At 35.0% G+C, this 14,129-nt stretch overlaps 1 protein-coding gene across 2 annotated transcripts; it reads left to right on the top strand.

Moving 5' to 3' along the window:
* The first annotated feature begins 423 nt into the window (after nt 1-423).
* On the top strand, nt 424-13,875 carry LOC127797537 (uncharacterized). Of its 2 annotated transcripts, XM_052330525.1 has the most exons (12): nt 424-591; nt 713-811; nt 932-1,016; nt 2,022-2,091; nt 4,483-4,543; nt 4,727-4,780; nt 6,485-6,641; nt 6,728-6,824; nt 8,725-8,834; nt 11,081-11,187; nt 13,387-13,497; nt 13,598-13,875. In XM_052330525.1, exons 1-12 carry the CDS (start codon nt 502-504, stop codon nt 13,727-13,729), a joined length of 1,173 nt encoding a protein of 390 aa, XP_052186485.1. In that variant the 5' UTR covers nt 424-501; the 3' UTR covers nt 13,730-13,875. The 2 variants fall into 2 exon arrangements, with proteins under 2 accessions (XP_052186485.1, XP_052186486.1); XM_052330526.1 differs by lacking the exons at nt 13,387-13,497; nt 13,598-13,875 and adding an exon at nt 11,433-11,775.
* Nucleotides 13,876-14,129: the final 254 nt, after the last annotated feature.

Below are 14,129 nucleotides of genomic sequence, written 5' to 3'. Positions count from 1 at the left end.
TTGGTTGATATCTTTTAGATATGCTTATATCTCATCCCTCTAGATAAGCATATATTGGACCTTACAGATAAGAAAAAAATAATACATATATCTTCTAATATATTTTAAGAAATTTAATAAACAATTTGATAAAAAATTTAGAATACTTCCTAAACATATCTTGATTATTCTATATTTTAGTTTGAAAAATATTTTAATCTTATCTTAATATAATTTCATCTTACTTATTTTAACAAACATTACTTAAAAAAATAATGCATACACTTGTTAAATATGTTTATTATTGCTCACACTTAGGTAAAAAAAATTTAAGTTTAGTGACAGATGGATTACAATAAAAATAGAAAAACTCAAAAAATAAATGTACCTCGCCCGGCATCGGAGCAAGTTCGGGGCTGATTTTAAAGCGACGTAGCTTCAAAACGACGTCATTTTGAGGGATTCGGTGATTACAGAGGACGAGTCTCAGAGAGTGGTGGCGATTTCATCATCGGGAGAAGAATGATGGACGGATGGATCCGAGCTCTTGTTGAAGCCATACACTCTTCCCCTCCTCAGGCCGTCATCTATCTCTCCGGCGGAGCTTCTCTGGTCTTTCTTTCTCCCTCCCTCTTTCTCTCTCTCTCTATATTTATATATATGTATATTATAATATGTACAGGCATATGATGATCACGAGTTTGTATGTTGACGGGCGATAAATTTGAAGCAGGTCCTTAATTGGCTACTGTCAGTTTCAGGAGCTTCGAACACCGTGCTTGAAGCGGTGGTTCCTTATTCTAGAATGTCCATGATCCAATTGCTCGGGAAGGTAGGTTTCTTTTCAATTTATCATTTGCGCCTACATTGTTTGACCTTTTGTTTTTGCCTATGTCTCTGGCTCGTCTTCTTTTGTTAATGGAAGTTTCTGGATGTTGGTTGAATTTGGCAGGTTCCTTCTCAGTTCGGCAGTCGGCAAACTGCCGAAGATATGGCTTCGTTGGCCTATAATCGCGCTTTAAAGCTCTCCAAACCAGGTATAATTTTCGTAAATTGGCATATAAACACTGAACTGTTGAGTTTTATAACTTCTTTCTGTTGCTAGCTCAAGTTAGTCCTTTTAAGTGTTCTGTTCAGAGGCGACTCTATTCCCATTCCGACTTTAACTGTTGAGGTTCATCTGATTTTGAGGCCAAGTCGGGGGGCTTCTTAAGTTGCCAGGTCTTTGTTTCTTTTACTGCAAAATAGAGGGAAAGAAATAATTTTCTTGAAAAGTCCAAATTTTGGTTTATTGTTTTGCATGAAAATATGAAAACAACATCCTAGATTTTTGTCTGGATATTGTTCATGATCAACATCCTAAACTATGCCTGTGTGTTGAATAAATCTCATTAACACTTAATAGTATTAAATGTGTTATTCCTTATCATAGTCGGTCTTAAGCCTAGATAAATGAGGATGGTTGCGTTAGGTATTCAACTGTTACTGTAGAAGTTGAATCTTCTTACATGGGTTTTAGACAAAACATCTTCAGTCAGTCAAGTTTCACCAACTAGGTTTGAAAAGTTATCCTTCTATGTTGGCACTACCAGAGATCCTCTTCTATGCTTTCATTTTCCCATGAGAGTATAATGTAAAGCTGTGCCCCTCAAATCTAGTAATCCATCCTAGTGGATGTTAGGTGTTAACAAAGAGCCTACATTAAATCACAGCAACTTGCTACTTTTTACATAATGAAGTATCTACATCATTGTAAGCTGAAAGTCATCATGTTTTGTTATTTCATCTTTCTAATTCAATTATAATTTGTCTGCATTATTACTGCCGAACATTGGATATCTGCATTTTCTTTAGGACAGTAGCAGTGTAGTTGAAAGCCGTCAAAGCTCTAATATTGATCTTGATGTTTTTATTTTCTAAATATAGACAACACTCAACTGTATCAATGCCTAATCTTTATACATAATAGATCATGTTCATAGGCTTGGGCTGCCCTCACTGTTGCACTCTAATATTCTACTTTCTTTTTCTCCTTTCAATAGGTTCCCCAGTTCTAGGTGTGGGCTTTACTGGTTCTCTGGCTTCCACACGCCCAAAACTTGGGGATCATAGGTAATATCTATTTTATTTTGAGTTTCACGTCATTCTATCAATGGTTAATTTGTTTTCAATTAACAATTTCATTTTCATCTCCTCTACACTCGATTAATATAACTATTATGCACTAACTCATTTATTTATTTATGCAAATAAATATTAATTTTTATGCTAGTTAAGGGTAAAATGGTCTTGTTATTTCTTCAAACATGGTCCTGCTGCTGGAACCAAAAGAAATGTGGCCTGATGCAGAGTGTAAAATCTGATGTTTTTGCTTATGGTTCTATAGAGTCTATGCTGATGCCCTAGATAAAGCCAAATGTTGAAAAAGGTTTTGTTGAATTTCCTTAGCCAAAAAAAAAAAAGATTTTTCATTGGATATCCCACTGTTAGTAACATGATCAAGGGTTTTTTATGAATTGAAAATAGTTGTAGAGTTTGGAACTTTGAAGTCAAAAGAATCACAAAAACCAATCCTGGTAAATATTGTCATGATCATTTTGCATAATTTTCCTGATCCTTGGCCTAAGTCTCCTAAATCTTTGTTCCACTCAAAAAACCTCTGATCATGATCATTTTTTGTATACTGCTGCAACTCTCTATTTCTATATGCTTGGGAGTCTTTGGTATCTCTATTGCGGTTCAATTGAACTTGCTGTGGAAGTAAACTGCATCTCTTAACCTATGCTACATATGGGAAACAGCATTTTCAACTATAATTCTGTAATTTGCAAGAGATTTTGAGAATTATTTAAGGGGATGCCAACAAAATGTGTTCATTGAGTTCTTTTGACAAACAAGTTCAGAGAAATCTCCTTGTTTTTCAGTTTGTGGCTTTGGATTTTTATTTATTTATTTTTTGTGTGATTTCAAATACAGTCATTTAAATTAGTTAATTGGTGGGGAAAAAAAAAAAAAACTTTGTTATTGTGGAAACCTGCTCCATGTCCTTTGGTAATGAAGATCGTTTTGGATGCTATGACAACAATCCTTAAATCTCCGAAATGAGGTAAGCTACATGGATTTTAGCTCCCTAATCAGTGGAGATAGTTCTGGATAATAATGGAAATTATTTGTAGATCTGTGCCATGACATGTGCCAAATTTAGGCTGTTGAAAATCAAATTAGATCTCTTAATGGTTACCAAGGGGACAAGGCCAAGCTTTTAAGGACATTCATATTGAAATGCATTCATCTACCATGACATTTTAACCATCCCACTGTTTGTAGATAGTTTGTATTGTTGGATTTACTTGATAAAGATCTTGGATATGGTAATGAATTATGGAGTTGGGTGTTTCTATTTGCCATACCTTCTGACTAAAAGAGGCTGATTTTTTACCTAGGAGGAAGCTGCAACCTGAGAGACCTCTGAGTTATTTACCTACTCTGAGGGTTACCTAATAGTTGCAAGATGCTATTGTAATATTTTTTAGCTCTCTATTACTCATCCCAGTGCCTTCCTATCTGTCCATCCTTCTTGTACTGCCTTACTTTGAGTGAATAATTTGGTTTCTTTTAAATAACATTTAAAGCTAGTAGATTATTCTATTCTCCATCATCATTTGACGATTTAGTGTAACAAACTCAACAATGGGGAACTTTTAGGGACCGTTGGGTAGGGCTTCCGTTTTCACTATTTTAGGGACTATTTGCCTCTAACATATGTATCCGCCATTTTAAAGGGCAAAAAGGTCATTGCATTTCAGGGTTTAATTGACATTTTACAGCCTTGGGGCATTTTCGGCATCTTGACCTTTTTGGTTGAAGTCATCCTTTTCTGTTGGCAGTTACTGGAAGCAAACTAACGAAGGGGGGATGTGATTCACGGTTAATAAAGTCAAGGGAGTTGTTTTTCATTTTTGATAAGTCAGGGGTGTTTATGTCTTTTTGGTAAATCTTAGGAGTGCCAGGTGTAATTTACCGATTTTTTATTTTATTCATGTTGGATGATTTTTATGTTTTCATTATTGTGGATTTATTAGCGGTATTTTTTAATGTTCTCATATAGTGATATAATTACAGATAGAATGATATCTTTATGTGACCTGTTGTACTTTTCTCTTTTAGTATTTTCTGTTTATTATGTGCATAATGTTACCAATAAAAATATAAATATAAAAAATATAATTTTCTTCTTGTTTTGCTGACCCCTATCCTTTTTTTCTTCTGAATTGCTGTACTTTGTATCTATATCTGTGTTAGTTTCGATATCCACATCCATTGTGGTGCTTTCCATGACCATTAATTTCTCTACTTGTTTTGGAGAATTATTAATTTTTATTATTCAAGTCGCACTTCCTTTTTATGATTTTTTTTGGCGTCAAAAACTCTTTCTAGACCCAATTTATGAAGTTTTGACATTGAATTTGTGTTTGAGGACTCAGTTTATTGTTTCATGTATAGGTTTCACTTGTCAACGAGAACATCAGACCGCCTTTGGGTATCTACAATTACATTGTCAAAGGTATCAATGGGATTGAATTTATTTCCCCTGTTCTATCTTTGAAACTAAATATTCAGATATGTAATTTGTCATAGAAACTAAGTATCAATGGGATTGAATTTATTTCCCCCATTCTACCTTTGAAACTAAATATTCAGATATGTAATTTGTCATAGAAACTAAGTATCAATGGGATTGTTTCAGGGCTTGCGAACTCGAGAACAAGAAGAAAGGGTTTCAAGTCAGGTTTTGCTTCAGGTGTGTCATGAATGTTATGCTTTGATTTCATACTTCATGAATAATGTTGCTTTCTTTTCACAATTGAAAATACATTTGTGATTATTTGGTCATGTAAGATTGAAATCTTTGAAGTCTAAAAATCATCTCATTCCTAAATTATGAAAACCTAAGAAACAGTCCTATATGGACACAGATGTGGAAGGAGATATGGAATTACAGATATAAACATAAGATATGGCAATTTGAAAAGGAAGAGATTAAGGATAAGGGTATTAATAGCAACATAATATATTTAATTTTTTATTAGCAAATGTATGAAAATAATAATCAAATTCCACTAAAAATATTGAAAAAGTACCGCTAATTCACAAGGGGGATAAAAATATTAAAAAATAAAGTTTACCTAATATGAAGATACCATTCAATGAATGGAAATCTAGAATTCATGTAGAGATCCCACATAGTGGTTATGGTCCTAGGTATACATGCATATATACATGCTCCCTGCATCTTATGGGGGTGGGGGAGGGGGGTTATGGCCCTCCCAATCTACAAAAATTTTCTATATATACTATGTGTTTTGACATGGCATTTAGAATTTATTTATAGTCTTTGTTGTTAAGGGTGGCCCCCCAATATCTGATAACAAGGAAAATGGAAGTGTAATGGCTTTGTTAAAAAGTAAGTGCAACAACTTTGTAAAATGATTTGCTCCCCTAAAATAAAGATGTACATACGTGTTTTGTTTACACATTGTATCTTAGTAGAGCTTGTGCTAATATGTTCATGCATGCAGTTATATTTATACATTAACTCTTTGGCCCCCTCAACAATAAATGTCACCCTCTGCCCCTGGTAATATGTATATGTATGTATGTACGTACATGTATGAATATTAGACATATGTATTTTGTGTGGGAAAAATTAAGGATTGATGGTTTGGGATCTAGTATTGAGATCTGTTGGGTCTATCCAAATCTGAACCAAAGGTAGACATATGTGGTTTGTGATGATATGTAAAACATATGTCGCCGTGCCATGATCTTGACACATGGTAAGGTGATATCTCTAAGGAGTAGTTAGCTTTGATTCTTGACTAGGGAAAAAGGCTGCCCCCAATGCACAAGGCTCCCCATTTTGTGAGGATCAGGGAGGTTTGTTAGATCTGTTGAGGTGAGAGATGAGATTGTCCATATAAAGTAGTATCTAGCCATTCTTAATGATTGCAAATTCTTTGATTTTACAATTATAGGCAGTAAGTGATGTGGAGCAGTCAGAATTTTGTAACAGATTGAAGAAGAGGAGAAGTGGGAAGAAAATAAGAGAAGAAGAAGGAGTTATATATATATATATATATATATATAGAGAGAGAGAGAGAGAGAGAGAGAGAGAGAGGAATTCACCAGTCTTTACTCAAATCATCAGAAGAACTTCTTTTCATATTACATCCTAAACCTATTTATAGGCTGAAATCCGAACTAAAAAATAATTACTCCACTATAATTATCCAAATAAGAAAACAAAAGTTAAAAACCTTAAATCTAAACTCCAAAATTGAAATAAAACTTAAATCCTTGTTAAATATTTTAATAATTCTAATTCATCATCAGTAACCCACCTCTCAGTTTCAACAGCAATGGCTACTCATCTGAACATACAGACCTTGAGCTTTTATCATGCTTTGCCATTAAAGCCTTGTTGAATTTATGCTTTTGGTTACAGGCAATTGCAAATGCTTGCAAGGTTCCAGTTACATGTGTTTCAGAACTGACTGAATCTGAAGTTCCTGATGAATGTGAAAAGCACTTTGATGAAGATCAAGAGTTAGAGCAACTTATAAGTGGGCAAATCTGCTTTAAGGTTTATCCTTTTTCCAGTGGTATGGTTTAGACCTCCAGTTGGGTCTACCTTATGAGACAGTTAAACTTTTGTTTGTTCTCCTTTATTGAAGGAAATCTTTTGCAGAGACACATACTTATAATGCAGAAAGGAAGATAATTCTATCTGGTTCATTTAACCCTTTACATGAGGGTCATCTAAAGATGCTTGAAGTTGCTACAAGGTTCATACTCCTCTTCTTGGATGTGTGTCATTTTTTAAATGCCTTGGGTTGCTAAACTGTTTGGTACATCATTTATTTTTTCTTGATAGGATAAGAGAATATCTTTACACTTGGAAGAATATTTTAGCATTGCTAGTCTTTTGTTCTCATAGAAGTGTGCTTAATTTATGATGATACTGGAAATAATGTTGTTTTCACCTCATTTCTCTTTATGCTTTCCCTTTACAGGGATACTGGCTTTGGCATAGTAGTGTGCCTATGGTTATGTTCGATTGTCTCTATCTAGTACATGTATGTGTTTGTATTTCTTGTCAACAAGATTTGGTGGATTTTCTCATTTTTTACAGTTTTCAGTGGAACTTCACCTTGGTCACTTCTTGTGAAGTTACTCTAACTTTGCCAGTATGCACATGTGACCTTGATAGCTTTCGATATTTGTTATAGAAATGGTATATAAAAACATACGTTATGAGCATTATAACGTTGCCGAAATGCTATATTTGTTAAGAGTTATGCAGTTAGTATGTTGTGTTAATGTTTGTAACTCCTCACAAGTATACAATTTATTCTTTATGCATTATCTTAAGACCTAGTGGCATGAGGCATCTGGAAATAGCTTTGTTCCATATGGCGCAATTGCTATACAATTTTTTTTTAACTTTTTTCAGACAATCCTACAACAACAACAACAACAATTACAAGCCTTTTAATCCCATTAGGTAGGGCTGGCTAACATGAGTTATAGATTCCAAATCAGCTCTATCCATGGCCTTATCCTCTTTAAAGCCATTATACCCTATCATGTGTATGGGTTTCCAACCAAGTTTTCTTTGGTCTTCCTCTCCCGCTTGTGCTACAAATTTCCTCCATTTCAATCCACTTGCATCTTGGGTGCTTTTATTGTTTTCTTCTCACATGTCTAAACCATCTTAATTGTGGCTCCCTCATCTCATCGCAGTTACAGTCATATTTTGTGCATGTTGGTGCTGAACTATCCAACATTTTGAACCATACAACAAATGGTCTTGTAGTAGTTAAATAAATCTTCCCTTTTATCTTTAAAGGAATTTTACAATTGTATGCAGCTGAACAGAAATTTAAAAGGAAGAGAGTTTTGAAATTGGGTTGACATTTCAAGTTAGCATCCACTTGGCACATCCCAGAATCTTGAGTTATTTGGCCTGGGTCCTACAAAAGGTTTCTTTAAGTTCATAGCTTCTAGCTTTTCATATGGTTTCTTATTTCTATGCTCAAAGGGAATATTTCTAGTTTTTCTTCTTCCTTTTATGTTTAAGGAATTACGGAATTTTTATAGTTACCCAATCTTCAGGGCATGGTTGGAGTTGTGGCCCATGAGTCATTGTTTTTGGTCATTTAGTCTTGTGAGTCTTTATTGCTAAGCTAATTTGTAATCATGGTTTACGTGAAAGTCATTGAATTAGGCCATATGCATTTTTATGTCAAAATGGCCATCTTACAGTTGATTTATAGTTGATGGTATGAACACCAACTTCAAGGCTTATGGAAACTACAACTAGTTCTAACCTGATGTCCAGATTTTTTTCCAAGTTTTGACACTTCTGGAACATGCTTTGATACTTGAAATATCAGTAAACTACATAATTAAATCAATAAGTACTGTTTGTAAAAATACATGGCTAAATATGGAGGACAGTGCAAGGAAAAATGGTCTTTATACTTGATAAGGACATGTTGCTTTCTATTTTACCATGCTAATTTTATTTCATTGCCTGCTAAGATCCTTCAGGTAAAATTACTATTACATGTAACATTCATGTTGAAGTTCTGATCTCTAAGGTGGCATCATACATTATGGGCAGACTGTAAATGCCCACCCAGAATGCATATGACATGCCTAATCAATAATTTTCTCTTGCAGCATTTGTGGTGATGGATATCCCTGCTTTGAGCTATCAGCAATAAATGCAGATAAACCTCCATTGACTGTATCTCAAATAAAAGATCGTGTAAAGCAATTTGAAAAAGCTGGTGAGCTGGTTATTATGTTTATATTAAATCTAATTATGATCTGAAAAATTTTGCAATTCTTCTGGTGTATAATGGTACTCCTAGTTGTATAGCTTTGGATGTGGTGGGCTGTGGTCACAGGTGTAGTATTACTACTGGGTTGGGATTCTAATTGATGATGATGGCAAGGAAACCTTTTTTTATGAACTAATTAGTGCAACTTCCAGGTTATGAATGTTTAGCATGTAATAGACACATCCCACTTAGAGAAAATGCTTGATTAATCTGGTTGAGTAACTTTAATCTCTTCTGAAATTTCAAAGTAATTAAGGGACTTCCACTGTATTTTCGAATTTGATTTTTTGTTCCCTTTTGTTTTTTGTGTAACTTTTTATTCTCATTGAATGAAAATTTTTGCAGGCTTCACTGCAGAGTGTCCACTATAGTTGCCCCCAGTTAAAACAAAAAAATACTGTGAATGAGAAGTATCAGGTGATTGGTCTAGCCTTCCCAAAGCCATTCTCCTTGTTGCCCTTTACACTGGTCTTCTACACCAAATCAACCATCCAACCCCCTCTGCTTCTGTGTAAACTCTTCTTTGAGTATGTGTGCACGTGTGCGCGTGTGTGTGTGCATGTGAGATAAGCATGCATATAGAAACAAGACTGCCTTACAAAAACCTTAAGGGAACTGACCCTTTACAGAAGAATTAGCAGGAACCAGGGGTTACACTACCTAGGAGCTACAACATGTTCAAAAACTGCAATAGAGGATATGCATAAAGGAGTGTCCTCCCCCAATCACAAATGCAAGGTGGATAAGGTGAAACTTTTCAAACAAAAAATAGGCCAGCTTCATATTCTGTCTCTGTCAGTAATACCAACGTGTTCTGGCATAATATTCTTCATTATACCACTGTCTTTCCTCTGCCCCATTTACTCTTAATCCAAAATTACAATAGCTTCTTTTCTGAGAAAAATAAGAATTGTCAACAACTATAAGCTTATGCTACATATCTTGTCAAGAACAAAACTTGGTTCTATATTAATTGTCAAGAACCAGACACTTTTATTGTGAATTATCACAGGATCACAGAGAATCTAGAAGTTTCGGACAGGGGCAGTATCAAAATTAGAAATCCTTGGGAGGAATCTACATGAAAAGCTCTCAGCTTCTGAAAGGGTGTCTATGTCTTGTATTTATAATGCACACATCATGCTGTCACTTGTTGGACACTAACAAAATGAGTCGGACATGGGTCCAGCCATAACATTTTCTTTTATTAATTGCCAAGATTCATTGAAATTGGTTTTTTACTGTCTTGTTTGACTATAATACATTCTGATGGCAAAAAAGTGCAAGAGTTTGTTTTATTTTCATGCATAGATGTGAATATAAATATATATTTAATGTCTTTGTCCTTTCATGTTTTGTGCCAATCCTTTCAAAAAATTTATTGCATGTCCATGTTATGTTGTGTTATATACATGTTCTGAATCTAATATATTAACTCCAATGGATAGAGGGATAATTTGATAGGTCTTTTGTATCCATGGTCAGGAATTATCTATATTCTGCTTCTGAAAATATACAAGTAGCTTGGATTGTCATTGTACAGAAACTTAACGGGAAAAACATCTAAATTGTTCTGTTCTTGTTAGAATTAACTACTTTAAGTGTTGTTGTGAATGACGATCTGACTGATTAAAGCTCCAAATTTACATGATATATGGCAGCATGTAGCTTTACAGGCTGCCCTTGGAATATGGTAGCATGGTGGATTATTTTATGCAGTTAAATGTTTTGGCCCCGGGCAGTTTCAGAAAAGATTTTCTAGTTTTCAACTCCAAACTAAATATTACTAACATTTTATGTTTCAAAAAGTCATAGCATTTATTTTCAGAAAATTTTAAAAACATTAAAAAGGATGTTTTATAATACATAGTATAAAGTTGAAAAAATAGAAAATTGAGTTTTCTATTTTACAGAGGGAGATTCAATTATTCAATATAAAATTGGAGTTAGAAAACAGAAAATGTTTTCTACAACTGAACAGGCCCTTAAATTTTTTATTTATAATTTCTGCAATTTCTTGTTTTCAAATACTATTAGCAAGCCCAGTGGAGCCTTTTTCAGCATGCTTGTTAAGTTGCTAATGCATGTATAAAATTTATCAAGGTGAGAATGGTTTAGATACTGATTTTCTGGTATTTTATGTTTGTATAGTGTAATCTCAGCTATTAGTGGCTTGAAACCTCAAAATGCAGGGAAGACGGTGATTATTTCCAATCAGCCTTACTTTTATAAGAAAGCAGAGCTTTTTCCTGGTAGTGCTTTTGTAATTGGGGCGGACACAGCAGTAAGGCTAATTAATGTAAGTAAATAAATACCTGATCACTTTATATAAATTCAACTTGATATAATTGATATAATGTCTTACATTATTTTACTTTTTGTCTTTTCTTTTTTTGGCGCATGTAACTTTAACTGTGCTTTCTAGTTGTTTTACAAGTCTCATATTTTTGTTATAGCATCATATCTCTGTTATAATATTTTTTGCAAAATAATATCTATACATAATTCCAAAAAAAGCTTGTTCTCTTTGGATTTTCCCTGCAGGTTATTCCATTTTTTAAGGTTCTGGGACATAGTTGACAGGGGTTTAACTTTATTTACTTTCAAAAGAGAAAATGTTTATTGTCCATATTTAATCATGCACCATTCCTTTAATTCTGGGCATAATTTTAAACAACAGCATGTATTCTTTTAAGAGGTCATTAACTGCTGCTCAATATTGTTCCTCTTGTTTATCTTTATTGGAATATGAACGTGTATGGTTAGTGGATCTTGTATGTGCGCTTCATAGGTGGTTTGGAGAGAGACAAATAGATGGTCTTTTCAAAGGAGCCATGTTGTTCTCCCTATTTCTTGGTTGTCTGGCTACCCCTAATTCCTTTTCTTTACTTGTCTTGTTTTTTTTTTTTTTTGGGGGGGGGGGGGGGGGGGGGGGGGTTTGGTTATACATCCCGGTAGATGGATAAGAGTTGAGCTTTCATGTCCTTTGTAAGGGTTGCACCCCTTGTTGGGCCTATTTAATTAAGTAAAATACTTATATAAATGTTTATATCTTTATATAAAATATATAGTTTGTATCTACAATGGGCAAAGAACTGTGGGGAATTGAGGGTGAATTTGCTCAAGAGTGATGGTAGGGAGTAAAATGTCTTATGATCTTTGTAGATGGAGGAACAGAACTTAATTTTGAGAGAGATTACAGTATAAATCCACCAAACTTGTTGTAGTTGATTGAATTATATGAAATAGAATTATCTTCAAGGTTGTGGATGATCCGATCCATACAGGAGACCTCAGACTCAAGTATGAGTCATGAGCTTACTGTGAATGGTGTGGTATGTGCATGGAGTATGGGGAAAAGTGGAAAAGTGGTCAAGCGACAGCATGAGATGCTGCATGAGAGTGGTTAGGTCCTCTGCAATGGCAGAGAGCATTATGGGAGCATGGAGATGCTGTTTTTTGCTTTACTTATCTTCATGTAGTCTATCTTATTGACTGGTTCATTCATGTGAAGGTCCCTCAGGGATGAAGTGCAGAGGCTGAGCTTCTATGCTAAACTGTACTCACTATTCTACAGGTCCATGGAGGTGAGCAGGGATGTGAATGGGTCCCAATTTAAAGTGAAAACAACTATAAAAAAGAGGTATAGGTACAAGGCTCATTTGAAAATTTATTAAAACAAAAATGTATATAGGGTTAACTGGGGCTCCCTTTATTTCCCTAGAGGTGAGTACGAAGGTTCTGCCCATGACCTAGGTTTTGTGTAGAAACCTTCTGCAAGTGCCAAAACGTGAGTAGTGGCACGAGCATTGCCAGGCGAGAGAGGGCAATAGTCTGAATTTGGAGAGATGACTGTGGAACACTTTATGTGCTAGGGGATGTGCTCAAATGCTGGGGCTCCATGGGCCGAGTGCATTTGCTGGAAGTTGGAGCTGAACCCCTTGGGTGTGGAGCTGCCCGAGGGACACCCTCCTGTGACAAGCTCATGGGGAGGGCAAGCCATGCAGAGCCCATTAGGTGGAGCATTTTACTGGTGTGCTGTTACCTCATACATGATTTGATATTGTTTGCTATGCATTTTGAGCCTATCTTCTTGCTTGAATTTAGTTTTATGGACCCTCATGTTATATTCTGAAGTTCATTCTATTAAATTGTCTTATACTTGCCAAAACTCAAATTTTTCCATTCACAAGCAGAATACCTTGGGTCTTCTAGGAAGCAGTTTCTTTATCTAGAGGATCTTCAGCCACTCCCATCTCACCACACCATTTAAAGGCATGGGAACTAGCTTTATTAAAACTGGTGCTTAAATTCACTTACTTTTACGTGCCAAAACTAACCATGAGAAACTAAGCACCAAATATTTAAATCAAATTGAGCAGAATTTATAAGGTTCACACATCATAGTCGGTGGTTAGTGGAGAGACTGTATCGTGAAAAATGGAAGGAGTGGCATAAAATTGTATTGATATTTACAATTTATTTATGTACTTTCCAGCCAAAATATTATGGTGCTGACTACGGTACGATGGTGGAGACACTCCTTGCGTGCAAAAGAACAGGATGTACTTTCCTTGTGGGAGGCCGAAATATGGATGGAGTTTTTCAGGTTTGTTGTCATGAGAGAAGCCTTTGAGGGCACCTATTTATTTTTTATCCATCTCTTATAGAAATTAAGTCTACAATTCCATGATATGAAATCTCTGCAGGTGCTTGATGATTTTGACATCCCAGAGGAGCTAAGCGACATGTTTATCCCAATACCACCAGAGACCTTTCGTATGGATATATCATCGACTGAAATTAGGAAAAGTCGAGGCATGCAAGATTCTCATGTTTGATTTTTCCTTGGACATACTAGCAATATATGTTTCAAACCATAACAAAAGTTGAAAGCTTGTCCAAATAAAGAAGAGAATACCACTCTCTTGTATTCACTTTAATGGTTGAGCATAAATTAGTGGTAGTTCTTGCTTGGAGACGGCAATATCAGTATGAACTGAATGTGAGGAACTAACTATTCATTAAGAATCTGTATTGATATTGATGAAGAAACCATTCGTGAATAGTTAACTACATGCATAATGCTTACATTAACTTGTAACTTAAACTTACCCAGAAACTACTGAGCCAAAAACAAACTTCCCCGAACTAAGATTTTCCTCTCTCCCCACAGCCATCTTTTGTTCTTTGGCAGGAAAATACTGAGAAGCAGAAAATGAAACTGCACGGATTTGTTCA

This window comes from Diospyros lotus, chromosome 3 (assembly GCF_014633365.1).
Source record: "Diospyros lotus cultivar Yz01 chromosome 3, ASM1463336v1, whole genome shotgun sequence".
Taxonomy (NCBI): domain Eukaryota; kingdom Viridiplantae; phylum Streptophyta; class Magnoliopsida; order Ericales; family Ebenaceae; genus Diospyros; species Diospyros lotus.
The sequence above is the reverse complement of the archived record's forward strand: the minus strand, read 5'-3'. Positions and strand labels throughout refer to the sequence as shown.